General features: G+C 48.2%; 1 protein-coding gene across 10 annotated transcripts in view; it reads left to right on the forward strand.

Moving 5' to 3' along the window:
- RRBP1 (ribosome binding protein 1) overlaps window positions 1-27,799 on the forward strand; it is a 441,849-nt gene that overhangs the window by 142,722 nt on the left and 271,328 nt on the right. For all 10 annotated transcript variants that reach the window (XM_069607556.1, XM_069607549.1, XM_069607553.1 and 7 more), the window contains exon 8: window positions 1,321-1,459. In XM_069607556.1, the coding sequence (XP_069463657.1) occupies window positions 1,321-1,459 (139 nt within the window). The remainder of the gene's footprint in view (window positions 1-1,320; window positions 1,460-27,799) is intronic.

A 27,799-nucleotide genomic window follows, 5' to 3' on the forward strand; every position in this document is an offset into this window, starting at 1 on the left:
GAAGGTCACAGCATGGCAGGGGAGGGCTTGTTCTACATCTTGCCTTGGGGCTAGTTGGTCTCACCAGCCAAAGCAAAGGGGTCTTCTTCGGAGGTCCTCTGTTGATAAGAAAACAAGGTCAGGAGAGCAGTGGCCTCTTCACGGTTACTGGAAGGGTCTGCTGGCGTCTCTGGTAGTCTTCTGCTTCGGATCTTCCATTTCAGTGGTCTACTTGCCTTCTGCCTCAGGAAACTCACCTTTTATTGGGATTTCCCATTCACCCCTCTGCAAACTCTACCGGCAGTTTACAGAAGGGATGGGTGGCTGTCCAATCAGGACAGCCAGCGCCCCAGAAGGAACTGGTTCCATTCAGGCACATTGGCAGCCAAAGCACCGGGGAGTGTCAAACTCCTCCCCTGCTTCCTGTCCTCACAGATGCACTGGAGCCTAGGCGGGGACACAAAGGGTTCCAGCCAAAGGCAAAACTCCCATTCACACCTCCCCCTCCCACAATGCTAGAAGGGCTAACCAGACCAGAAATAGCAAAAAAAAGGAAGGAACCAGCATGTCAAAACATACGTGACCGTTTAGTGCATAATTGAATGCAGTCTGCAGTAGAAAATAGCCAAGTCTGTAGAACAAGTCCACTGCCACCAGCCACGACTATAGGGTTGTCACTAACCAAAACGTTACAGGAGCAGAGAGAAGGGGCATACTAGCTATCCTCTTAGGACTCCACATAAGGTTGGTTGTGCTAATCTCTCATAAGTAAACGTTTTAGGAAGGCTACAAAGTATCCCTCTTTCCTTAAGAACAGTATTTCTTAGGGAAAACGAACGAATATAAAAAGGAGAACCCAAAGGGTACCCAGCAAGACTACACAGAGGGTGCTTTGTGCAGCAAAACACAGATGCCTTTAAGAGATATAGAGGAATGCAAAACTCCATAGAGTAAGGTAAAGCATAAAGAAGAGTTCCCAAACATCACTGCAAATAAGAATGAATGGGAGGAAACTGGCTCCTCTCATTCAGGAGAACAAGAAAGGTCCAGAAGTCCAGCAAAAAGTGCTGGGGGTCTCACCAGGGGGGGGGGGGGCGATTCAGCTAACCCTGATAAATCTCCCTAACAACTAGCAGATCTGAATGTCTTTCTGGCAGTTTTCCCATTTTGGCATGGGGAGAGTGGTTAAAATGGACCTTGGCAAAGCCCTGGTGTTTGATTGGAAGGCATGCATGCACTTTTGTGATAGTTGAGTACTAATAAGATGACGCCCCAAAAGGGCATCAAAGTTAATGTCACCATCTCCCTGACCGGCTCTTGTATTTCCTTATCTTCTTTTAGGTCTCTCAAAGAGAAACGGAAGATACCTTGCAGAAAAGAATTGAAGAAATGACTGAAGAACTACGCCGATCTCAAAGCAGCTACAATATTTTGCAGGCAGAAACCGAAAAATCCAAAGGAGAACAGGAGAGCTTGGCGGGTAAGCAGGGCCTTAATTGTTATTAATGCAACAAAGTTGCATTTGTTTGTTACCTCTTAACCCTCTTGCCAAGTAGCTCGCTGTACTGCCTTGGTATGGGACCAGAGTGAAGCTAATCTATCCATGGCATTCTAACAAAACCTGAATTACTGGATTTTATGGATCCAGTTCACGACCATTGTCCCCCGAGTGTCCTTGTTTAACATGATAGTGATGTACATTTATCATGTGTCTTTTGCAGGTGTACTCCTGGTCACCCCTGCAGCATGTTAGAATGATATGGCATTTATAACGCGCCTATGGACGGGTGTTTCAAGGCGCGACGAGGCAAAGGCAGCGGGAACAGAGGGAAGACAGACCACGATCTTACTAGGCCAGGTGTCATTCAGATTGTGCAAGTGCAAGGGAGGGGGGAAAAGAAAAAGTGCGAGGGGGGAGGGAGAGTTGAAAGTGCAGTGCATGGGATAATAAATAAACAAGATAAATAAAAGAACGTCCAGCAGGTGGCAAGTGCAAGGTGAGTGCAGACATAAGTGCTGGTGGGGAGACTGTAGGGATACAGAAAACAGTCACCAGGTGCACGGGTTGCCAGGGAGGCAGTGCAGGCGTGCAACTTGTAGGGCTTTGCCGAGAGATCAGAAGGGTTGCCAGTGCAGTCTCTGTATCAGCCAGGAATTCAGCAGGGGAGAGAAATCTGAAGCTAAGGGGAAGGTTTTAAGGTGCTTCCAGAACCAACGGTGGTTCTCCTCAAGTTTCAGGGAGGCTGTTCCAGAGGGAGGCCCCAGCCGAAGAGAGAGACCTACCTCCAACTCTTTGCTTGGAGAAGTGACTGACCCTGAGAAGCGACTGACCCTGAGGCAGTTGGAGGTGGATGAGCGAAGAGCTCGAGAAGGAAGATGTTTAGGAAGAGAGAGTTGAAGGTATTGAGGCTCCAGAAGGCCTTGTGGACGATGCAGAGTGTTTTGAATTTAATCCTTGCAGCCACTGGGAGCCAGTGCAGAGATTTCAGTCCTGGAGAGATACAATCCCTGGGCTTGAGGCCAAGGACAAGGTTCACAGTCCTGTTCTGGATGAGTTGCAGAGGGCGGAGAGTATAAGCAGACAGATTTAGAAAGGGGCTGTTGCAATAGTCCAGCCTAGAGAGAACCAGAACTCTGGAGACCATGAGCTTCTGGGGGAAGGAGAGGAAAGGAAGAATACCTCTGAGGTGCAGCTGGTAGTTCAGACATCAGAGATGTGAGGAGAGAAAAAGAGTGTGGAGTCAAAGATGACCCCGAGGTTTTTAGCCTTTCAGGTGGGAGCAGGAAGAGGGCCAAGAGAGGCCGGCCAGAGAGTTACAGGAAAGGAGGGAGTGGGTGTGCCGATGAGGAGAATCTGTCTCACTGGCATTAAGGCAGAGGTCATTGGCGGTACACCACTCCTGGATAGCAGACAGTCGGAGATGAGGGACGGAGAAGAGGTGGCCGAAGGAAGCCTGAAAATGAGTGGATTTTCATCTGCATAGCTTTAAAAGTTGGGGCAGAGAGCGGCAATGCGGTGGGCAAGGAGTGCCAGGTATTGGTTGAACGACCAGGGAGAGATGTTAGACCCCTGGGGGACACCACGGGTAGATAAAAGGATAGCAGAGAGGACGGACCCAAGTTGGACCTGGGAGGGTCAGTCAGAGGAAGGAAGTCGGCCACGCCAGGGCCTGACCGGTGCCCAGGTTATCACAGAGACAATCTAGCAGGATGGAATGGTTGACGGTGTCAAAGGCAGAAGAGAGATCAAGCTATATGAGGAGACAGGGGGTGTTAGAGTCGAGGTTGGAGAGCAGGGCTTCACAGATGTTCAGAAGAGCAGTTTCCGTGCTTATGGCAACTCTGAAGCCAGACTGATGGTCATGAAGACAACCCACAGACTCAGTGTGGAGATTAAGCTGGGAGATGGCCAGGTTCTCCACGAGCCTGCCCAGGAAGGGAGTGATGGAGATTGGACGATAGTTAGCTCGGCAGGAGGGATCGGCAAAGGGTTTTTCAAGAGGGTGCGCAAAGGAGTGCTTCAGAGGGGATGGGAAGACTCCAGTGGTGAAGGATTGTAGCAGAAGTCAGCCAGGGCAGGAGCTACGGTGTCAATGTGGTCCTTGACGGTTTTGGAGGAACAGGGGTGAACCTGTTTTGACAACACTTTCATAGATCGGACTTGTCTAGAAACCTTGTCTGCGGAGAACAGGGGAAAGGCAGAGAAGCAGGGAGGAGAGGTGGCTGCAGAAGGGCCAGAAGACGAGCAGGGAGTAGACGGACGGAGGGAGGGAGGGAGGGGGGAGGGAGTGAGTGACGGAGGAGAGAGGTGAGTGAGGACAGGATGTCCTGAGTTTTAAACATGAAGTGAGAAGCCAGTGCCGTGCAGAGGGCCTGGGAAGGGACAGGTGAGGTAGAGACTGCGGCAGGATTGGCCAGTTCCTTGCAGATTTTAGCGTTCAGCCGAGTCGTTAGATGACGCTGAGACGTGGGCTTGGATATGAGCTCTCTTCTTGGTGAGGTCCGAGAGCCGGTATTGCCTTTTGGAGCAGGCGGCAGACCAGTTTGTCAGAGGATGTACAAGAAGCACTCCATTTCCTCTCGGCCACCCTGCACTTGCATTTAAGGTTGATGAAGTCTGAGTCATACCAGGAGTTGCACTTGACTTTGGGCTTCAGGCGGATTCTCATAACGCGGGCAAGGATGTCCAGAGTGTCAGGTATAGCAGAGTGGAGTGGCAAGAGGGACCGAAAGGGAAGGGTGTGAAGCGATCAGAACATCTAGAGTGTGCCCTGCAGAGTGAGTCGGGCCAGAGAGGAGAATTGTGAGTGAGAGAGGCGCGGATGTCTAGAAAGAGTCCAGAGGGAGGACAGGAGGCATCCAGGTGGATGTTGAAGTCTCCAAGAAGGAGGAGTTGAGTGGTCGAAGCCAGAAGTGAGGAGGATAGGTCAGCCCACTCAGAGAGGGAGGAGGAAATCTGACCAGGTGGCCGATAGATAGTAGCCACAGTAAGGGAATGGGGAGAGCGAGCCTGTAGACGAGGCATTCAAAAGAGGAGTAGGCCTGCTTGGGAATGACAGAGGCAGGAATCTACTTGGGGAAGATCAGGGCTACACCCCCTCCGGAGTGGTTGGACCTGGGCGCGGAGAGGATCTTGTAGCCGTCAGGGAGGAGAGTGTCAAAGCTTGTGGCAGAGCTGGCCGGGAACCATGTCTCGGTGAGCATGAGGACATTGAGGTAAAGTTCTTAAGGAAGGCGGCAGATGTCGGAAGAGTGTTTGACATCTGAGCGAGAGTTAAGAGTAGCAATGTGGAGAAGGTTGCCATCCTTGAAGGACTTCCGGGGAAGGGTACAGATCAGAGGTACGCCCTGCGGAGGTGTGGAGGTAGCACGAGAGGGGGCTGAGTGAGTGAGCGAATGAGAGGGCAAGGTAGCCGAGGAGGAGGCAACAGGGGGAAGTGAGGAGGCTGTGGAGGCTGTGGAGAGGGGACAGCAGGAGAAGAAAGGAACTTGATGAGGCACTGGAAGCGTCTAGAAAGAGGTGAAGGGTGGCCTGAGGGCCTTGGACCAGGACGGTCCCAATCGAATAAAACTTAATGATGACCTTAGAGGAACGGAAGGAGGGCAGGAGGGCATCCCACCAGGTGCCCCCATTAATGGGAGAGGAGGAGAAAGGAGAGAGCACAGAGACCATATGCAGGGTCCATAGGTCTGACGAGGGAATGACAGAGGATGTCGGTGAGAGTTTCCTTGGAGGAGGCACTGGTACAGGTGTCGGCGATGGGGAGGCCTGGGTTGGAGACCAGGATGTTCTTTTTAAACTTTTTCCTACCAGATTTATTGAGGAGAGCAGGATAGTCAATAGAGAAAAAGTTAGAAAAGATGGTAAAGACCGAGAGCACCATGGAGTAGGTATGTGGAGGAGAGAAGAAGGGAGAGGGGAAGGGGGGGTGGGGACACTAGAGAAGGACACTGGGCAGGGTGCAGGCAGACGAGACAGCGAGAGGCAAGAAGGTTGAGCAATAGGACAAGATGACAACACTCTGGATTTAAATGAACTATCCAAATGTACGCTTTAAGACAGGAGGAGAATCCTGAATAGAGGGAGAAAGGACTGTTTCACAGTGCAATTTTAGTTATTGATACTGTGCAAGTTGTAAACGCAGGGGGGAGGGTCCACACCTGCAGGTGGAAGGGGGTAAGCAGGGAAGCCTGAAGGATAGTGACTGGCAACAGGCGTCCCCTGCGGACACAACCAGGAGCTGCCAAGATGGGAGCCGCCCTTAGCCTAGGGGCCCTTAGCCGTGGGGACTGCTGGGCAGGGGGCTTCCATGGGAGGGCTCTTCAGAGGGCCACACGGGCCAATGGGAAGTGCTGCGTGGGAAGGGAGGTGGGTAGAGAGGGGAATGGGCAAGGGGATCTGAGGGAGGCAAGAAGGGGGGGATAAGAGGTCCAGTAAGCACACACAACACAAACGAAGGAAGGAAACCAGTGGGAGGAGAACCTGCTGCACGGCCACAGTGATCTGGGCAAACGGGAGTATGGCCTCCCAGGCGGCGTTGCAGTGGTGATTGTACTACATGACCGTTCGATTAATGTCCGACTGGTGTGTTCTAAAAGTGTCAGTTGGGACATGAGATGGTGTGAATGACAATGACTGGCGGGTGTTTCTGGACTTCTTCCTAAATGCGAGTAACTGGAACATTGTATCTCATTAACAATAAAGTGACAGGGTTTCTATAATCTCGTCCTACCTAGAGTAAAATGCTTTGTAAATTGTGGCATTGTTTTCTCAGCACTGTTTACTCGTTGGACTCTTTGGTCATTAGTACCCTTTAATACCTTCCAGATTGCACTTTACATGACCCATGTGCTTTATTTATGCTGGTCAATTTAGTTCCATCAGTGACTCTTGAATATGACCTTGAAAGCACCCTATCTATAGTAACCAGCATATTCCTCTCTCTCGCATGGCTAACTCTGACATACGAGTTTCATTTCCTGGAAAAATTCATGGTTTACAGCTCTGTAAATGATTGCATACTAGCATCTAGAAGTTGGAAGTCCTTCTGGGCAGGGGTGTGGTTCTTTAAATCTGGAAGATCTGACACACTGACTGTCTGACTCTGCAATGAATAGCTTGTAGGCAAGACATTCACCCCTGACATGGGGCTTGCCTGCAATAGGCATGTTTGATTCCCAGCATGCAGACTCAGTCAGTTTTGGAAATTGTCTTTTAGGTAACAATAACCGCTATTGTTACAGTGCTTAGAAGCGAGAGTGATTCACATGATGTGCTTTGCAAATACCCCACCCCCATATATATATATATTTTTAATAAACATGCAGTTTGCGGTATTGTAGGTTTGTTAAATAAGTTCTCCAGCATGGGGTCTGGCATGGATTCACATGCACATGAATATTCCCAGTTGTCAGGTTGGGAATCTGTTGGTGAGAGCTCTCATCTATGGCTAATTTCCCTCACCTGGTGAGTCCCCGAGCAGTTTTGCTGGACTTCTGGAGTTTTTCTTCCACTTAGAGTGAGAGCTTTTTCCCCCAATCTAACCCGTGTTTTGCTATGCGTTTCTACCTGTTTTTGTGATTGTGGACTCTGAAGTACACCACTTCAGTAGCCCCCTTCTTTTTGTGTGTCACACAGCACCTTCAGTACTGTGGCACAGGGTTGTCTTTGAGAATTCCCTCGACTCCATTTCTGAGGCGACTACCGTCCCCCAGAAAAGGGTAAAGTTACCATTAACTTTACTTGGTCAATCTACCACAGATCCAGTACACCCCATCTTCCATGGAGTACTGGAAAGGGTTAATTCGTATCCCTTTTTCTGTATCTCCTAGAGCATTGTTTCGCTCTTTTAACATTTAGACTTGGCTGGTGGCAGTGGTATGTACCCTAACATTTCTACCGCAATTATATTAGATAAACGTGGTACTGTTCTTGGCTATTATATTAGCCTCGAACATAAACCCGCTTGACCAAATTGTCTGTCTTTTGGCTTTGGTTGGGTTTATTCGCCATTTCTTTTTGTTAAAGTCCTTCTTGTGTCTTACTTTGCGCTGCAAACTAGGTTTGCCTTCTTTGTTCACTGTCTTTTGGCGGGCTTCTGCTCAGAAGCCCTCCTCAAGGCATCTGGTTGTCTAGGTGGGCTGCATGTGAGGGAGGGGTGTAGTCCCCCCCCCCCCCCTGCACAGGGTATCCTAGGAAACCCAAGTCGCACTTTGTCATGATTGGCCAGGGTAGTTGTCCGGGCTGGACAACCCCCTTGCTGGGTGATTGACAGCCAGGCAGTGTGAATGGGGGATTTTCGCATAAAAGGCAGGTCTCTTGGGCTAGAAGTCAGAGAGTCGCCACTGGAACTACAAGGAACCGAACAGAAGTAGAGATAACGTCAGCTGCTGCAGCTACCCCGTCCCGGTGAAGCCCTGCTGCAGTCCTGAGCGATCTTCCCTTCAACAACTCAGAGGATCCAGTCTGGAGTCTTCGTCCCTTGAGCTTGGTGGGGATAACCAGCTCATCTTCCACAGCCAGAGGATCCTCTTCCTTGGTCGAAATCGCTGCACGCTGCTGTAGTGGTCCGGATAGCCACATGAAGTGCCTCTCCTGTTTTTAAGGCGCGCACCTTTTATTCCTCGTCGCTGCTGCCGGCCTCATCCTTGTGTGGTGCAGACCCCCTTCAGACATCCTCCTTCACAATGAAGCTCCAGGAATCGTGGGTCTGCGGGAAACCAACAGGAACAACTGCCAGGGCACCAGCTGCACCATGGGAACAAGGTACTGTGTTCTACTCGAAGAAACTGGGTGAACCCTTTTGTTAATTTCCAAGGCTTGCCTTTTGTCTTCCCTCTTTATAACTTTTGCTTCCGAACATTGACAATATCGAAGTACTTTTGGCTACGTTGAATCATGAACTGTCTGTGATCTTCGGCAACAGGCCCCGGTGTCTTTCGACCCTGGCTCCGGCCCTTTGATTTTTGAACTCCTGTCTCTGAGTGTTTCTTGATTCTGCCTGCCTAACCAAAATATTGCCTGGGATTTTTGCCTCCAACTCCCTCTGGGTATCTCAGGTGCTCAGTGTGTTTTTACCCGGTAGCATTTCATGTCACGGATACGCGTTTAATAAGTAGACCGAACTGTCAAAAAGTGATCGCAATCGTATTCGCGGTAACTTGTTTTGTTCGTACCACCGGTTCATTCAAACACAGGGTACTTACCTTGAGACTTACTGTACAAAGTGAATTGGCTAATTGTAGTATATTTAACGTGTGGTTTTTATTTGAGTTTAATAGAAGTGTTGTGTTTATAACGAATTGTTTCAAAATAAATGTACTTATATTTTTTTTTTTACCTGAAACCTTGAGTCAGTGTTTGCTTCAGTCACAGTAATTGTGGTCCCTTTGTGTAATCCCTGCTACTGCTCATATACTCTTGAGATAAGCCTGGCTGCTACGCCCCTGCTACCACTCTGACATAGTAGTACAGGCTTGTACCAAAGGTAAAACTTGTATTGCCACCTGTAGTCTTATTTGTGTGTAGTGGTCCCTAAGGGCACTGCACAGGATTCTGCCTAACAGAATCCTCGGTAAAGGAAAGAGCAGTTTCACTTTCACTTACAAACTGTATTTCTTCTCTAAACCAATCGCTGTACTCTGGGTCCTACTGCCCCCCAACCAATGACTGCCCTCTCCCTAAGCCCCTCCTCCGACAGCCATCTTCAGATTTTGACTGTACATTAAAATGTTGGGAAGTCAGAGTTTTACTCTGTGAGCTATTCTACGGTTTTCCCACTTTAGACACATTTTTGTCCAAAAGAGCCTGTGTGCTCTTCTCTCCATCTGCTGACAAACAGGGACCCGTTTGTCGGTGAAATTCAATGCCCCTCAAGGGCAAGGATCACTGAGCTTTCATCAAAGTTTCCAGAAAGGCCATCAGGCCCACTCCCCACCTCTGATCATGACAGAGAAGAGGGAAAGAAGTTCCCTTTTCAAGATCTGCACCAGATGCAGACTGCGCAACGTGTTTGTGGAGGACAAACACCTTCCATGCCTCTATTGCATTCACCCAGACCACAAAGGAGATTGCGATATCTGCCTCGGCTTCTCCAAGAGAACGATGAAGGATTGACACAGTAGACTGTCGATGTGGCTAAGCGCCAAGGCCTCTGCCCCAAGCAGGGTCATGCCTCACCTAGGACCGGCCGGTGTGAAGGGCAGGATTCTAAGTCCTTTTATGGCACTCCATTCGTGAGGGCCGAAGATGAGGCCTAGCACTGCGAGTCTGCTTCCGTCATGGTTGCTGCGCAAGCATGTCTTTCAATGGCCAGGGTGTGATTAACGTCGCCATCGGTCTCGATCGAGCTCCTCCTCAAAAAGGAGTCTCCCAACCCAGCTAAGCTGCGGGAGAGGCCCAAGAAGCCTAGGGTGGAGGAAAAGACGTGTGACCTGCCCAAGAAGGCCCAGGCGGCGCAGGAGAAACCTTCATCCACGATTGAGGTGGTGGCGGCCGCTCTCTCGAAAGCCAAAGGGGCTGACCCCGTGAAGGTAAGCCCCTACTGTGCCCAGGGTGTCCCTGCCCCCGAGGCGGGAGGCGTCAGCCGGGGCAGTGGTAAAGTCTGTTGGTACACCGGAGAAGAGGATGCAGTCGCTAAGCACGGCTCGGACCCCTCAAGGTGCAAAAAGGAGGAGGGGCGATTAGTCCCAGGCCAGCCACAGGCAGTACCCCAAGACATGGATATTTTGTCTTTGGACGACAAGGACTGGGAGTCCCTCCACACAGTCCATGAGGACGTTGAGGATGAAGGCTGCAATGACTGAGCTGGGCCTAGAGTGCCCACCACGCCTGCTCAGCCTCTAGATGTATCCCTGGACATCCTTTCGACCCTACACATGCTGGTGTCAGCAATCCATAAAAGGATTCGGGAGGCCCCTGGTGGGTCCGGATCAGCCTCCAGCTAAAAAGAGGAAGCGCCATCCGACGGCCACGCTTCAACAACCACACCCACGCCAGGTGCCTTCCCCCCGATGGACATGGCCACTGCGACTACGATGACACCATCATCACGGTGGGCGGATTGCTGCTACCAAGGACGTCCCCACTGGATGAGATGGGGTCGTTTCATGCCATGGCCGCCAAAGCATCCAAGCTTCTCCAGCTGACTGAAGGGACCAAGATGGAGGGTTTCCTATACCGAGGCACGAGGCCAAGAGTAAGGAGAAAAGTTACTGGGTGCGGGAGTCCGCACCCAAGTGCCTACGGTTGCAACCGTCACCAGATTCATTGGTCTTGGAAGCTGCGAGGAAGAGTCATCTAACCCCTTATCTTCTGTCCTTCTGGACAGTGAGGGGAAGAAGTTGGACGCCATGGGGAGGAAGGTAATTTACTCGGCGGCCTCGACCATCAAGGCAGCCAACGCATTGGCGATCCTGGCCAGGTACAAAAGGAAATGTGGTACAAGCTGGCCCTGATTCTGTAGTTCCTACCCGACGACAAGCGGGTGGAGGAGATCGCACTCCTCCAGGAAGGTGAAGTGGCGTCGGACCATGCCATCATGGTGGCCCTGGACATCGCCCTGACACAGGTTTCCGGCAGATGGGAAACAGTGTCTCCCTCTGTCGTTGAGGCTGGCTGAATACAACCAATTTCCACCAGGAGGTCCAGACGAGGGTACTGGTGATGCCCTTCGACAGGGATTACGTCTTCGGGAAGGCCGTCGATGAGTCAAGATGGATAGGGCTCATGCCCTCCAGTAATTTACAACAGCACCACTCTTCCTTTCGTTCCTCCACTGGAAAGTCGGGCAGATCGACAAAAGGCTCCTTGTCGTACCATCAGCCTTCCAGGTCCATGACCAAGGAGGCCTACAGAGGCGGTTCCAAGGCTTTCGGTTGCGATGGTCCGCGCCGTCGTCGCCCCCAAGGCGGGACGCAGGCACCAAAGCAGGACTGAACCCGCCAGGACGTCAGGCCCCCACCTATGCACCCCGGTGGGAGGCCAGCTGACTGGATATGTCAGCGATTCTCCACCAACAGATGGGTGCTGGATCCTCTCGCCCATGGACATACCCTGGAGTTTCAGCAAAAGTGTCCATGGATCCCTTTGGGGACCCGGCAGGAGCAGCACATCCCTCAGCTCCTGCAGGGGGTACCGGCCATGCTAAACAAAGGGGTGATGGAGCTAGTTCCAAGATGACTCTGGGGCTCCAGATTCTACTCCAGATACTTCTTAGTCAAACAGAAGACTGGGGGGCTGGAGACCCATTTTAGACCTGCAACATCTCGAGTACCTCAATTACCAAAAATTCACATTGCAGCATGTGCTCAGCCAACTGGAGGAAGGCAGCTTCTTGACATTGCTGGATCTGGAGTACACCTACTTCCACATCCCCATTCAAAGGAAGCATCGAAAGTTCCTATGCTTCGTGGTGCAGGGAAGGAACTACCAGTTCAAGGCCCTCCCTTTTGGCCTAAAGTCAGCACCCAGGGTTCACCAGTGGCGACCCATCTACCTCTACTAGGGATACAAATGCACCCTACCTCGATGACTGGCTCACACCCGTGCCGCGACTGGCTCATCCGGGCCAGTTTAAGAGAGGTAGCAGTCAAACACATGGAGATGACGTCCAGCTGCTGACGGATCTGGGGTTCTCTGTCAATTATCCAAAGTCCTGCTTGACGCCATCGCAGAACGTTCTGTTCCTAGGAGCCAGGCTCGACAGTCTCCCTCAGAGGAGAGGATATTGACCGTGCTGGGGAAGGTACAACTGCTGTGTTGAAAGACCATCAAATTGTTGCTCGGCATGTTGTACATCTACCTTATCCGGCTATGCAGGTTGAGGATGCAGCCTCTTCAGGAGTTTCTGGATGCTCGCTTGATACAAGTGTCTGTAAGCTTTGCAGACAAGATCCCTGTCAACGAGGAGTGCTGTTGGGTGGTAAGGTGATGGGGTGTACACTCCAACATCACCTGGGGCACAGGGTTTCAAAACCCCCCATACCAACAGACCGTCACCACAGACTCTTCTCTGGAGGGCTGGGGAGCCCACACCAGACATCTGTAAGCCAGAGGTCTGTGACTGCCGGAGGAGAAGGATCTCCACATCAATATCCTGGAGCTGCGGACAGTGTCCTGGGCCATCGAGTCATGGTGAGGATCTTCATGGACAACACCACTACAATGTTCAACATCAGGAAGCAGTGGGCCACCCGATCCCCAGAGCTCTGCAAAGAGGCGCAGAACTTGAGGCCCTGGGCCGTCGGACAAGCGATGATCCTCATCCCCTTTCACTTGCCGGAAGTCAAGAACACCATCGCCGACTCCCTTAGCAGGGAGTTGTGCTCCTGCCACAATTGGGTTGGAACTTCGGCAGGACCAGGTGGACCACATCTTTGAGTGGGGCAGGCCCCAGATTGATCTGTTTGCAACGGCGTTTAACTCCAAATGCCAGAAATTTGCCAGACGGTTCCACCGGCGGAGGAGCATGGGGGTTGCATTCTCCTTCCCGTGGGAAGGCCTGTTTCTGTACACGTTTCCCCCCCGTTGCCTCTCCTGCTGCGAGTCATCAGTCCACTCAAACGGTGCCAATGCAGGATGATACTTGCGTGGCCGAGGCAGATTTGGTAACTAGACTGTCAAGGAGGTGCATCCTGCATCATAACCCAGGATCACTGAACCTGAGGTCTTGGCTCCTGCAGCCCTAGTGTTTGGAGGATATGAGTTGCCGGCGGACTGCGGGTACATGCTTGCCAAAGCCAGAGCGTCGACAGCTCTTAAGTGCTACGCTCACAAGTGGAAGCTTTTCACTACGTGGTGCCGGTTGCAGAAGATCATCCCTCTGAGGGTCACGGCCCCACAGATTCTTCCATACTTGTTGTCCTTGGCCAATGTGGGGCTGGTGCAGGCCTCTCTCAAGGTGCATCTGGTGGCTATCTACCGCTACACCAGGTCTCCTGGAAGATCTTCTCTTTGGTCCCACCAAGGAGTTCCTTAAAGGACTGTTTCGGTCTTTCCCACTGGTGAAGGCTCCTGTCCCGGCGTGGGAACTCAACGTTATGTTGGTCGAGGCTCATGGGAGCCCCTTCGGGCCTATGCATCAGGCCACTCTTGTTCCTTCCGTGGAAAACGGCTTTCTTTGTGGCCATCACCTCTGCTAGGAGGGTGGGTGAAATCCAGGCCCTATGCTGCAATCGACCATATCTGACATCCCATGATTCGAGGGTGGTGCTATGGACTCACCTCTCCTTCATGCTAAAGGTTCAGTTGGAATTCGACCTCAATGAGCCTTTGGTGTTACCTGTGTTTTTTCCCAAAGCCTTCGTCACTGCCTGAAAGGGCCTTGCACTCGGTGGACGTTGCTCAGGCTCAGAAGTTCTACGTGGCATGCACAGAAGAGTTTTCGGAAGACATCTGACTGTCTGAACTTTGGTCCTGTGAACCATGGGAAGGCCTTGTCCAAGGCTTCCATCTTCAGGTGGCTCTCTGACTGTATCACACACTGTTATCGGTTGGCCAACCAACCGCTGCTTGGCCGTCTGAGAGCCCATTCCACCAGAGCAATGACGGCGTTCCTGTCTGCTGTGCCCCTGCTGGATATATGCAGCGCTGCTACGTGGAGGTCTACACATACCTTCATGAGGTTCTACTGCATCGACCGGGATTCCAGAGAGGAGTCTGGTCGCCTAAGCTGTGCTACACAACCTGTTGGCTTGGGGGAAATATGTTCCATAGGCAAGAGTGTTTCTTCTGTTGAGCCTTGCCACCTCCAGTGGGTGTGTAATGTGGTACTGCTATGTATTCTTTATTCATGAGCATGTGAATAGAAGTAACAAGTTACTTAACTGTAACTATTGTTCTCCAGCATGGGTCTGGCATGGATTCATCAGTACCCTCCCGCTACCCCTCTCTGGCTCTTCTTGGTCATACTGCCACTGTATGTACTTACCAAATATGAAGATGGCTGCCAGAGGAGGGGCCTAGGGAGAGGGCAGTCATTGGCTGGGGGCAGTATGACCCAGCGTACAGTGATTGGTTTAGAGGGGAAATACAGTTTGAAAGTGAAACCGTTTTTTCCTTTTACTGAGGATTCCCAGCCTGACGGGGGAATGAGCATGTGAATCCATGCCAGGCCCATGCTGGAGAACACTAGTTACAGGTAAGTAACCTGTTCTTCTTTTCTATTTCAGTATCGTTAAAATCACTGGATACTGAATCTGCCTGTTATCAGACTGCCAAGGCAGATGCACAAAATGGGCCACTCCCTCCCACCCATTACTTTTGATACTCAGTAAATCTTCTCTCTCTAGTCTCATCCTTTACCTCTACTCTCGCCCTCAATGTCTATTCTGCCAGTTCTCCCTAATTGGACTTTCAATATTTCCTTCTCATGTCTCTTTTCCTCCTTCTCTTATCACTCTTTGCCATATCTTTGACTAAACTGGCCTCTACTTCCTCCTGCCTTATTCGTGCCCTTTCCACTTAACTTCCTCTTGCTCTCCTGTTCCCATGCTTTTTCAATCATCTCTCTCACATAAACCTACACTCTTAACCTCCTTGGCCCCTGTTGCTGGGGTCTGCTACTTGTGTTTTCCAGATGTTTTGGGCTATGACTCCCATGTCCCCTCACCATTGAGCATGATTGCAAGAATGAATGGGAGTTGTACTGCAAACATCTGGAGAGCCAAAGGTTTCAGGCCCCCTGCCCCAATGCACCTCACGCTCCTCTTATTCACCTCTCCCAAGAAATGTTCTTTGTGTACTGTTAGGGAGAATTATCAGAAATATGCTAATTCCCTTCTACCTTGGAGAACTCCAGCTCTTTTGCTGGACTTTTAGGACTTTTAATTTTTACCCTGGAGAGAGAGAGACCTTTTGCCTCACTTTGTTTTAAAATTTATTTTATTGGAACTGTTTCTCGTTTGGTTTTGAAGTCTGACAAACTCTATAGGCATCATCTTTTTACATAGTGACACACAGCACCTTCAGTGCAGTGGCACAGGTTAGTCTTCCAGATGTCCCAAAGGTTTACATACCTTCTCTTGGTTAAACTACGGTTTTGTTTTTTTTATAAAATGTTAGTTTAATTTTAAACTTCATTTGTCCCCAGACTTGCCAAGATTCCTTTCAATTTGCTGCGTGTGTGCCAATTTTTAGAATTTCCTGTAGGAATTGGCATATTGTGAAAATTAGTTTGAGGTGCCGTTTAGCATCTCCGTCCATCTTTCTTCAGTCTCCATCATCTGTTCTCTAATCTTATAGTAGGTGCCGAGTCTGGATCTTTGTTCGGAAAGTTCAATGCATTCCATTAGTAGGTGGAAAAGCGTTTCTGACTTTTGTTCGTCTGAACGGAAGTGTTCCGTCGGTGGGATTTGGCTGGTTTTGGTCAGATAGAAGCGCGTTGGTATTGTGTTCATTTGGATTTTCAGGTAGATTGCTCGCATTTTGGGATCTGGAAATAAAGTCAAGCTGGCAGTTCGTTGATGGATCTGATGTCTGTTTTACATTGTATATTCAAGTTGTATTTTGTTTTCTCTTCGATGGTTTTTCATCCAGTCATTTCTCATTATTTTTATTTTTGCATGTTGTGGACGCAGTGTGAGCATTTCGTGTGAAATTTCTTCTGTTTTCATGAGTTGCTCAAGATTGTCTTTCCACTTGGTAAGGATTTTGTTCGTTGCTCCTTCATGAGACCTTAGGATTTGAATTGCCGGTGTTTTCTCGTCGGTGAGTATCTTGCGGTATAGGTCTAGTTGTTTCCATAAAATAATGGAGCTGATGGACTGTATTGCAACTTCATGTCTGATTCTGGTCATAGGGAAGGAGGGTGGCAAGTGTAATATTTTGCGCCAGAAGGAGGCTTCCAGTTTTGTCCAGCCGTAATTCGTTGCGTTTAGCATGGCTTCTGTTCCATAGACTATTGTTGCTATTGCTTTTTGTTTGTAATAGGTTAATATCGGTTTAAGTGAGTATTTACCCTATTTTCGATGGATCATGCATCCTTGTCTTGCGAGAGATTGGATCTTTTGTTCTAGGTTCGCTGTCCATTCTTTTTCTGATTTGGATTGATTAATATGGATTCTCAAGTATTTGAATGTTGTGACTTCCTCAAGTTGGTTTCCTTTTAGATTGATTTTTAGTTGTTTCTCATTGTTTTTAGTTGTTCTACTTGGTTGCATGATTTTTGTCTTCTTTGTATTGATGGTAGGTTCGTTGAGATTCACGTAGTGATTTAGCTGAGTGAGACTGTTTTGTAGACCTGAAGGGGTCTTATCCAGGATGATGTCATCCGCATATATCATGGTTTTGACTGGTATTGAGTTGAGCTTTGGAGGGTTGAGGGCATCCGGTTGTAGGTGAATATCAATGTCTGCGGTAAAGAGGTTGTATAATATGGCCGCTAGGGGGAATCCTTGTTTTAGTCCATTTTCATCTGATATTTTTGGTGTGGTGTGGCCTTCTCTTGTGAATCTTATTGTTATTGATGTATTTGAGTAAAGTTGTCTGATAGGACCCAAGATGTCAATGGGGCATTTCCACTTTTCAAGTTTATTCCACAGTTTTTTGCCGAGATATTCCATCGAAGGCCATGTGAAGGTCTATAAAAGCCACGAAGATGCTTGTTTTGTTGTGAATCGCTTCGTGTTTGATCAGATTTAGGAGAAGTAGATTGATGTTTGTGCCCACATTTGGGGTGAAACCAGTTTGTCTTGCAGAAAATCGTTGTGTGTTGTTTGCCCATTGGTTCAGTTTGATCGATGAGAACAGCTTCCCAAGGGGGTCAAGTAGCGCGATTGGGCAGAAATTTGTCGGATCGTCTCTCAGTCCTTGTTTGTGGATGGGCATGATGGTTGCGGTTTTCCATGACAGTATTCGGTTTAGCTTGTTAACAAGTGTGATGATATTACTCATGAGGTTTGCCCAAGCGTGTGGGTTTTTTTTGATCATCGCGTTGAAGTCCCGTCAAGGCCTGGAGCACAGGATATATTAAGCTTTTGTATCATGTCAAGAATGTCTTGGTGGTTACAGATTACTGTCCACTTTGTCTTCTGTGTTGATGTTTTTTTTTTTTTAGTTTCTGTTGGCCGGGCTTTGTATATGTTTGTATAATGTTGAATCCAACGCTGCTCTGTGACATTTCCTGTGAGTTTTTGTTGGTGTGCTGAGTTGTTGTTCAGCAGATTCCATAAATCTCGAAGGTTGTGTATTTTATACGTTTCTAGAATTGCCTCTGCTTGTAGTAGTGTCATACGATGTGTTTTGATCCAGTTGTTAGTCTTGTTTGGCCGCTTTTATTTTACTCAACGAATCGTTTTCTTTAGTTGTCGAACAGTATTTCTCAGGGCTCTTTTCCTTTCTGTAAGTTCCTTGTTGTAGCAGTGTCGATGGGTCTTTGTGATTTGCTGGCTAGCAGGTTTGTAGAATGGTTGGAGTAGCCATTGATAGTTTAGTTTCTGCTCGTCGGGTAGAGTGGTTTGGAGAAATTGAGTTGTGAGTGAGGTTGTTGCTTGTTCAGTTGTACAAAGCTTTCTGCCAGCTGTGCAGACTTCTAGCGGAGTGGGTCAAATGGGTTGAGGTTTCCGTAAGATGTTTTGCCTATGTATCACTAGCTGGTTGTGATCACTCTTTGTCGTTATAATTATACTGGCTGTTTCTACTGTGGATCTCAGTTCTTTCGAGAGATAGATGTAGTCAATTATGGCAGACGATTTGCCTCTGGACCAGGTTGGTATGTGTTTGCTTGTCTTGTCCATCGGGTAATCGATAATTAGAAGGTTACGGATGTTAGTTTCTTTTGTCAATTTTTTAGCTCGGATTGTTAGTTTTCCATTAGGAGTAGGTTGTCCGTCTTTATGCCACAGATGTAGGTTTAGATCGCAGCATAATATGAATTCAATTCTTGGATGCCTGAGGATGAGGTTATCAAATGTTAGGAAGACCCCATCTAAGAAAGCTTCGTCGTTGATTGCAGCAGGATTCCAGTACATGTTCGTAATTGAAATTTGTCTTTCGTGATGAAGGTTTAAGGAGGCAGAGTTTGAGCTTCTGTTTATTTTTATGATTGTGTTTTGTATCCATGGGTTGATGTTTGTGGCTTGCAGTATGGACCATGCTGGGTCGATCTTGATCAACGTTAGTAGACCCGAAGTTGGTCTTCCTTTTGCTCTTGTGGGGGCGGGATTGAGGAAGGTCAGGAAACCGTCACAACATGGGGTGTTGGTAAACCAAGTTTCTTGGAAGCAGATCTGGTACGAATCGAATTCAGGTGATGGTTTGTTAAACAGGTGAGAATTGCCCCGTGTATTCCATGAGCACAGGGGTCCAGATGTTTATTGGATCGGTTGGTGGTTATGAGGTGTTGCTCAGCCCCTTTTCATCAGAATAGTTTAGACTGTCCTCCGATGCGTATTGACGTCTGATCGGGCAATCATTGTCGTAGCTCACCTTTGTTTCATCTGGATGGTTTAGACTGTCTTCTGAAGTGTACTGTCGTCTGGTGTGAGGTCCTCGTTGTTGTGGATTGTCACTATGTTTGGTTTCCGAGTTGTAGTTCAGAGGCTTCTTAAGGTGGTTAGCGGGTGCGGTTGCAAAAATGTTCGCTGCATATTGCTCTTTTTGCTGATTCTTAAGGGGATCATGGATTTTGGTTGATCTGAAAGTGTCCCTGTGATTTTCTTTTAGGGTGATGTCTTCCTACGTAGATTTTTGTGCCATACGTGCAACTGAATCCAAGTTTAAATAGCGCATCGCTTGCAGTAAGGATTTGATCCATGGTTGTTTTGTTATATAGTTTTAACGATATTTTGTCGTTAAATTTTGTGTCTGCGAAGATGACTAGCTCGATGTCTCTGGAGCAGAGTTGATTCAGGTTCGGGATTGCCTGGAAGAGTATTCGAATGTTCGTCCTGTTTAGGACTAGTTGGGAGGGTCTGTTGATGATGTTTTCTATTTGCACTGTGTAATTTTCAGTTGCCTGGAATGGATTCAGGAATATTGGTTGAGATGGTTCACTTGGCCTTTTCGTGTGGGAGATTTCTTGTGCTGTATGAGTGGTGGAATAGGTTGTTTCGATGTTACATCTTGTTTCATTGGCTAGTGAGGTTGAGGATATTTCTTCCTATATTGAGTGGTTGATTGAATCGTATGTTGGATCGGTCATTGGTGTTTCTGAGATTTCTTCACACGAGATCATGTAGCTGGTAGAGTAGTTTGAATGATATTCATCAATTACTATTAGGCTTGAATCGTTCATTTGTGATTTCGGATTTATTCTTTCATGTATTGGTGGGTCCTCATGTGTCGTTAGGTCGAGTAGGTCGTCTGTTTCTAGACTTTGTTCCTTGTGTATTGTCGCTATTTCAAGAACCGGTTTTTTGCTTGTGATTTTTGAAAGTATAACCGATTATTTGGTTTGGTTTGATGTGAGCTTCTTCGGTTGGTTTTTCAGTGTTTTTTCTGTGGCCGGCTTTGGTGTTGTCAGATTTCGTAGAAAGGCACGTGACCCTGTTTGTTTTTTTTGGTACTACTTTGTTGGGTTTTTTTGCCACGCCAAAGATCTCGAAGATGTCGTCGGCGGGCGTGTTTGTTTGGTCATTTGTTGGCCTTGTTTTTTCTTTGCATGTGTTAGGTGGATTTGTTGTGTGAGTCGGTGAGGAGGTTGCCGCTCCGGGTGGTGTAGATCTTCGTTGATAGAGTTTCAATTTTTCTGGTATCATGCATAATGGCGTTACTTTAGGTGAACTCTGAGGCGCCTTTTGTTGTTGGTATTTGAGCATTGTCATAAGTTCTTTAGTGAGTTGGGTTTTTTCTTCTCTGTCTCCTCGTGCTATCTCAAACAGTCTTTGTTGCCAGTTACAGGATTGTTCAGCTTCGAAGTCTAAGCGTTTTTCTATCGTGGTTATGAACTCCTCTGTGTGTGTTTGTTTGGTATGGATCATTGCAAGGAGTGTAGCTTGATCTCGTATATTGTCTTTATTGCTTCGTGTAATTTGAGGAAGGGTATCATGGATTGGGATACCACTGCCAGCAGCATGTTTTGCGGTTCTAACAATGTTGTTGGTAATCTCTGATTTTGGTTGTCATCGTTTGTTGAAATGTGTTTTCCTGTGTCGCCAATGGACGAGATAGGATGGTGAGGTTCATTTCCTTGTGCTGGCGTATGGAAAGATTCTTCGGCTTCATACTCAAATTGCATGTTTTTTTGTTCTTTTTTTATTTTAGGGTGCAGTTGGTAGGATGGTTCTCTGTGTGATCTAAGATCTTTGCCATTTTCAGAGTTCTGGTGCATAGTGTTTTTTGGCAGGGGCGTCGAAGTGCAGGTTGGTGTTGTCAGGTTTGTTGGTTCGCTGAAGATTTCTTTCCTTCTTTCCGTACTATTAATGATGGATTCTATTTCGGTAATGTCTAAAGATAGACGGGCTGCTTTGCCTATTGTTGTGTTCGAATGGAGTTTCAGAGGTTCCTTCAATAGTTTTTGGGCTGTGTGGGTTTGTAGCCATTGTAGTTTGGCGTGTTTCACTTTTTCTTTTTTGGTTAGCCATTCGTTGTTGGGCCTGGAGTATGCGTTCGGCTTGAATGTTTTCGTGATTCTTCGTTATTAGAAGTCGCAATTTGGTGTTTGAGGTTTGGTATTGCTTCTGTGATCGGCGGGTCCGTATTTGTGTTTAATCGTGTATCTCTGGTGGGATCCTTGGTGGCAGGCGCCAGTTGATTTGGTGGGGGTTTTGCGAGGTTGTTGACTATTTGTCTTGCACTGTTGTCTGTGGATGTCTTTCAGCTACTGTTGCATTTGCGGATGTTTTCCCTCTAGTTGAATTTCGTTTCTCTCTGTATGAGGTTTAGGGATCAGTTGATGTTTTTGGTCGTTTGTTCCTGTTATTGAGTGGTTTTCATTTTGATCCCAGTTGGTTGGTATCTGTGGTTGTTGGATGGTTTGCTTTTCTGGTCACGGGGGTGTATTACTTTGGTTTGTTCCATCCAGGTTTTTGATTTGTTCGCATATTGAGTGGGATAGAGGGTCGCTTTGGCTTGCTGAGGAAATCTGTGTCATTTCTTCAGGTTCATTGTGTAGTTCATGTTCAGAGATGTGTTTCCGAAGATTCCATTTTCAGTGATGTGTTTATTTGTCTTCTTCTTTTGAAATACTTGTTCCATCGTTGGTTGAGAGGGGTCGGCATGAAGCTTTCCTCTGAGTCTTGTATTGGGCCCTGTTGACTGTTTTTTTTTGCATTCGGACTAGATTTTGCGCCAGTTTCTGTTTTGGGAAAGTATCGGTTTGCCTTTCAAGGGCGATCAGTTTCTTGGTGTTGCACTAGAGGAAGCAGGATCAAAGGGGGAGGGCCCCTATAGTCTCCTGTCCAGGTCTGATTTCTCACTGTGGTACTGAATCTCTCTTGGGTGCTTCAACGTACTTGTGCACGAGATCGTCTTTGGTGCAGCACTGAGAGGTCAGTGCTGATAAGGATCAAAGAGGAGCAAGCCCCTGCAGTCTCCTGTGTTGTGATTGTTTCAGATGTTCTTGCAATGTTCTTTGAGAGGCACCGGAAGATAATGAAGAGCAGGATCAACGGGGAAGGTGCCCAAGCAATCTCCTGCCTTATTTTAGATGCAATATATCTTTTGCCGAGAGTGTTTTTCTTTGTGCAGCACCAGCGAGTAGTGGGAAGCAGGATCAAAGGTGAGAAAGCCCAAGCAGTCTCCTGCTTGTTTTGGAGGTCAAGTTTTCTTTTGTTGTACGTTGTTTTCTTTGGGCGGTAAAAGGGGGTAGTGGAAAGCGGGATCAAAGGGGAGAGAGCCCCAACAGTCTCCTGCCTTGTTTGAGCTTCAATTTTTCTTTTGTTGGGTGTCGTTTTCTTTGCGGGGCCCGTGGAAGGCCAAGGTGGGCGTGATCACAAGGAGAAAGTCCCGATAAATCCCGTCTTATCTGGAGTTCAATTTTTCCTTGATTGAGGGAAATTTTCTTTATACAAGACCTGGATAGTGTTGGTGAGTGGACGTGAAATGTAGAGTCTTGTGCTATGACTGACCGTTGTTCTTAGATTGCAGCACTTGAGGATCGATACGCTGGTAAAGCCAGGCAGTCTTGTTAGTGGCACTGTATGATTGGATGAACTGAAAGAGTTGGAGGTGGGTTCGCTGATGTTGGCGGGTTGCCTCTGGGTAGTATCTGTTCCGGCAACGATGAGGCAGAGTAGGGGTGAGGGGTGAGGCTCACGCTTCTAATGGGACGCTGATGCTATGTTGCTCACGGTTCGCTACGCGAGTCGGAGGGAGTCCCGTGTTTGCCTGTTACATCCACAGGCGGTCCAGGAGGTGTGGATGAGTCCCGTGGGCCTCGAGGTTACACAGTAGCTAGCGGAATTAACAGGAGCCGGTGTGCGCGAGCGGCTCAGTGCTTCGGAGGCGTATAGCAGGGAACACGCCCCTCTGCGGAGGGCGCTGGTGGCCCAGTGTTGATTCTTTACCGCTGCAGGGATTCTGGACAGATTTTGCAGGCAAGGAAGGTTGAAGGGGGAGGGGGACGGTGGCAGCACAGGGGAGGGGCAGGGAGGGGGAGGGGGAGGGGGAGTGGGATGGGAGGGTGCCGGTGCTGTTTTAGGAGACGTGACGTGGGAGGCGGCGGGGAGGAAAGGAATCTCGCTGCTGCTGACAGCAGGTCACACGGCGGGACCTGCAGGTGGGTGAGGGAGCGTCGCCGAGGCTGCGGCCGGTTAGACCGAGGGCGGTCGTGTTGTCACTCACCGCTGAAGCAGAAGACCAATGATGTGCTGGTCCGGTCTTGGCAGCTGGGATTTCTCCTTTGCGAGGGACCTTTGTTGGTGGTTATGAGCGGAGCGGGTCTGCGGAGCCTGCAGAGCCCAAAGACCAAAAGACTCTGCAGCAGACTGTTTCCAAGAGCAGTAAAGTAAAATTGACTTTACTTACATTTTGTAACTTTGTAGACCCAGCACACATTGTCTTACATAAAGTGCTGGAGGTGTTACTTATTATCCCCTTTGTCTACTTTTTCATGTAACATTTTTATGTCACCCTTTCTACAATTAATGGCTGCTGTCATTGGTTTACCTTTTCCTACCATTGTGTGCTTTTACTGCAGGCTGCAATTGCCCAGTCGTCTTTTTTCGCCATTTCTTGTTGGAAAGGTCCTTCTTGAGATTTATTCTGTGCGCCAAACCAGGTTTGGTCCCTTTGTTCATTTTATCTTTGGCGGGGTTCACTGCTTAAGCCTGTCTCTGGCTCCAGTGTGTCTGGCAGGGCAGGATGCGAGGGCGGAACCCAAAACTCCCTGTGCTTAGTCTCCTTGGTTACAGGAATGCACCCAGAGGTGATTGGCCGGCTGGCTGTCCTTCGAGGACAGCCACCCTGCTGTGAGTGACAGCTAGGCTTTGAGTGAATGGGAGAAACCTGCATTAAAGGCAAGGTCTTTTAGACAGAAGGCAGAGGCGACCGCTGGGTGAAGGAATCTGAAGACCTTGGAAGAGACGCTTTCTGCAACTCCTTGACCGTTGGTTTGCCTGGTGTAGCCCCGCTGCAGTGCTGAAGCTCCGAATTCGCCTCGACTAGAGAATCCCTGCAAAGGTAGACTACTCCCCTTGGGTTGGTGGGACCAATCGACCCCAAGACTATCTCCTCTGGCAGTCCTTTCATTGCTGGCTGTACTTCCATTGCTGCTGCAGGAACCGAGTGTCAGGGAGAGGAACACCAGAATCAAGTGCATCGTCTGTAAGCCAGACCAGAGCTACAGGAAGATCCACCGGACACCCTCGAAGCAGGACTGACCAAGCCTGAGCCACCTTAACAGAGCGCTGGACCCCAGAAGCAAGGAAGGTCCACAAGGTGTCCAAGAACCACAGTGGTGCTATTTGCGAGAAGCTGAAACGGCGAAGTGCCCTTGATCTGCCCAGGAACAGGATCTGCCATACTACCACAAGAACAGAAGCCAGCTGGAACCAATTTCTTCAGACCTAAGGTGACCTTGTGTTGGGTAGCTTGCTTGCTCTCAATTGAGGCCTGCAGTTGTTGCATTTTGCAGAGTTGCTTGCAGCTTTGTCCATCACAAGCCTCCCAGCTTGTGGCCCAACAGTGATTTCATTTTCTACAAAACTCTTTATAACATTGTGCAAGACTTTTTACTTACCTTCAAGAAGTGCCTCAGCTCCCCTAGACTTTGCTCAATTGACATTGGCTGTCCTGGCTCCCTGAAGATTCTTCCAACCTCTGACTTTGTGTTTTGATCTGTCCCGCCAAAAGTCATACATTCTTTATTTGTATAGCTTAGAAAGGGTTGAGAAACTTGTTAACCATTGTTTCTTCCTCTAACCTTTTCCTTTTGACACCAAACTCTGTATTGCTCTAAATAAACCAGTGATATATCAATGTCCACAGTGTCCTAGTTATTGAAGTCACCTCAGGGTCAAGGAAGTGTCTGTGCCATTCCAAAAGGGTATCTATGAAACGTAGTGTATTTTGAAGTATATTTAAGTGTTACATATCTGCTCCCTTCTAAAGAAGGCTTATTTAAACAATATTTATTAATTTAACAGTCAGTTTGATCGAGAAACCTTGAGTGTACTTGTTATTTGGATACTTGTCACTGTGAAACTCTAGTTGCAACCCTACAGCTCACATTGACCCCTCTTGAGATAAGCCTGGCTGTTAAGTCACTCTACCAACTTGTGTAGTACAGACGTATACCAAAGGTTGGGTTAACTATTGCCAAGAGGACAAGGCTGGCGCAGTCTCCCACGGGGTACTGCATACATTCTTGCCTAACATGTACCCCCCCTTGCATATTAAGCTTTGACTCCCCCTACCATCGCTTGGAAAACCTCTTGTACTTACTACCTTCCTCACACCCATTCTCCCACTTACATTCACCACCAACTCAAACCTTCTGTGCCCAAATCCCTCCCTTCTCCCTCAGCCTGCTGTAACGTTCCCAATCATCTCCTTCACCTCTTTTCTTACCTCACGCTCCTTGTTAGGGCAGTTTTTCTAAAACTTTATAAAACTATCCCTTGGTGTACAGAGACCCAACTACTAGTATACATCTGCACTACTCAAGGTTTTGGTAGTACGGCAGAGCAGCCAGACTTATCTTAGGAGGATGTGAGCTGTAGGCAAATACAATGAACTCAGTAAATATATAGGCCCAAATAAACTCTTACACACGTGTCATTATAGTAAAATAGTTATTTATTTTAAATACACAAGGTTAAGTTGTATTCAGGTAAGTAAGTACTATTCCGAACTTCTAAACACAATAGAAAACCAATTCAATACTTCAGGTGAGGAAGCCATAAGTTAAGCATTATACAGTTAATTGAACACCGTTTAAGGGTAAGTAAAATCACCGGTTATAGCAACCTAGAACATTTTCTGTTATAGGAATAAAAAGATTAAGCAACACCAACAATAGAAAGTCCTTCATTATCCAGACTTGTATTACTTTTCAGAGGTCTTAAGGCTTTAGCAGTCCATCCCTATCTAGGTATGAGTTCTTCAGAGCCAGATTTGAGGTAAAGCAGATAAGGCACAGATGCAGAAAAGGCAAAGCTCCAGAGGATTCTTCAATTACAAGTAAGTAAAGGGCTGTATGGTCAGGAACCTTGGGAAAGTCTCCCTATGGGCACTCTAGAATTGGGCCTGGGCGAACACCCAAACACCAGTATCCGGACGCTAGCAAGCAACAAAGGAGTGACAGAATGATCAGAGGTTTGTACTACCATCAGTCCTACAATACCTGAGGAGTGTTGAAGATGCAGCTGGATTCTTTCCCGATGCAGCTGCGTTGGACCCGGTCTACGGGTCCTTGGTTGAGGTGACAAATGGAGGGATTCTGAAAGGGATGCCGCAGCAGTAGTCGAGAGATAGAACTCCCAGCAAAGGATTCTTCATGTTCCAACGTCTGTCCGCAGTTTTGCTGCCTTTTCACAGACCCCAATGGGGAATGATTCCCGTTGGGTTCTCCTTTGAGATTCTTTTCTTTATCGTCAAGTAACTACAGTTCTTAGAGGCTTTGTATCTTTCCTAAAACATTAAATTCTGAGAGATTGGCACACATCACCTTATGTGGAGTGCAAAGGAGATACTTCATAGCCCCCTTCTCTCTGCTTATGTGACTTTTTAGTCACATAGACAACCTTCTAGTTATGGCTGGTGACAGTGGACGGGTTCTACTGACTATTGTGCAATTTCTTTTTACCGCAGATTGTATTCACAGTCCCGGTTGTGCACAATACAGGCACTTAAGTGCTAACTTAGGGGGGGAGGGCTTCTTTCTTTTTTCGCCATTTCTAGCATGGTTATTCTTTGTTAACCCTTCTACCATTATGGGAGTGGGAGGTCTGCGTGATTGTTTTCCCTTTGGTGGTAACCCTTGGGTGTCCCCGCCTAAGCTCTAGTGTGTCTGGACCGGCAGGAGGTGGGGGAGGATTTTTTCACTCCCCTGCTCTGTGTGAGTGCCAGAATGGAACCAGCTCCCACTGGAGGGCTGGCTGTCCTAATTGGACAGCCACCCACCCCTTTCTGTAAACTGCTGAGAGAGATGGCAGAGGAGTGTGTGCTGAAATTGAATAAAACATGAGATTCCGGAGGTGAAGGGCAAGTCTACCAGAAGACAACCAGAGACTCCTGCAGACCCTTTGCAACTTTGTGAGCAAACACTGCTGTCCTGAACCAGTTTTTTATGCAACATAGGAACTCCTAAGAGGATGACTCCTTTCTTTTGGCTGGTGGGACCAACCAACCCTGAGACAAACTACAATCTGAGCCATCTCCTGAGGTGCTGTGGCTTTCCAGAGCTGCAAACTGTAAATACCAGGAGACCTCTGACCCAATTGTAGTGCAAAGTCTTGCCACGGCCGAATCCGTCCAAGTCTTTGCTGAGCTCTGGGTGAACCTGCAGAGACACAATCCAACTCGTCCAAGTCCCCCCACCTGAGTGCACAGACTCCAGGAATCGAAGAAGATTGACTGGGCGAATCGTGTCCTTTGTTGGTGCTGCAGAAAAGGCACCAAATCCCCAGACTGACAGAATCTGATGAAATCCATGGCGGAGGTTCTCCCTCGAGACAGCTGCTGAGATCCCTTCCATTGCCATGTCTTTCGTCACCAGACCAAGGAATCCAGAGGTCTGGTCCAGCGCCGCCACATCAAGGAGAATCCAGCCACAAACATTTCTTCAAAGCAACGGTACTGTGGGGAAAAAGGTATTAACTTAATCCGAAAAGTCTCTCCAGTGCATTGGATTGCACGTTGGAGGTGTCCAGGGTACCCCCCCCTTTTTACATCTGACCGAAGCTGCTGTCTGTGTCCCTTTAGGTTTGATCTTCTGCATCT

The sequence above is a fragment of the Ambystoma mexicanum genome, chromosome 4q (assembly GCF_040938575.1).
Source record: "Ambystoma mexicanum isolate Mex_15411 chromosome 4q, UKY_AmexF1_1, whole genome shotgun sequence".
Classification (NCBI taxonomy): domain Eukaryota; kingdom Metazoa; phylum Chordata; class Amphibia; order Caudata; family Ambystomatidae; genus Ambystoma; species Ambystoma mexicanum.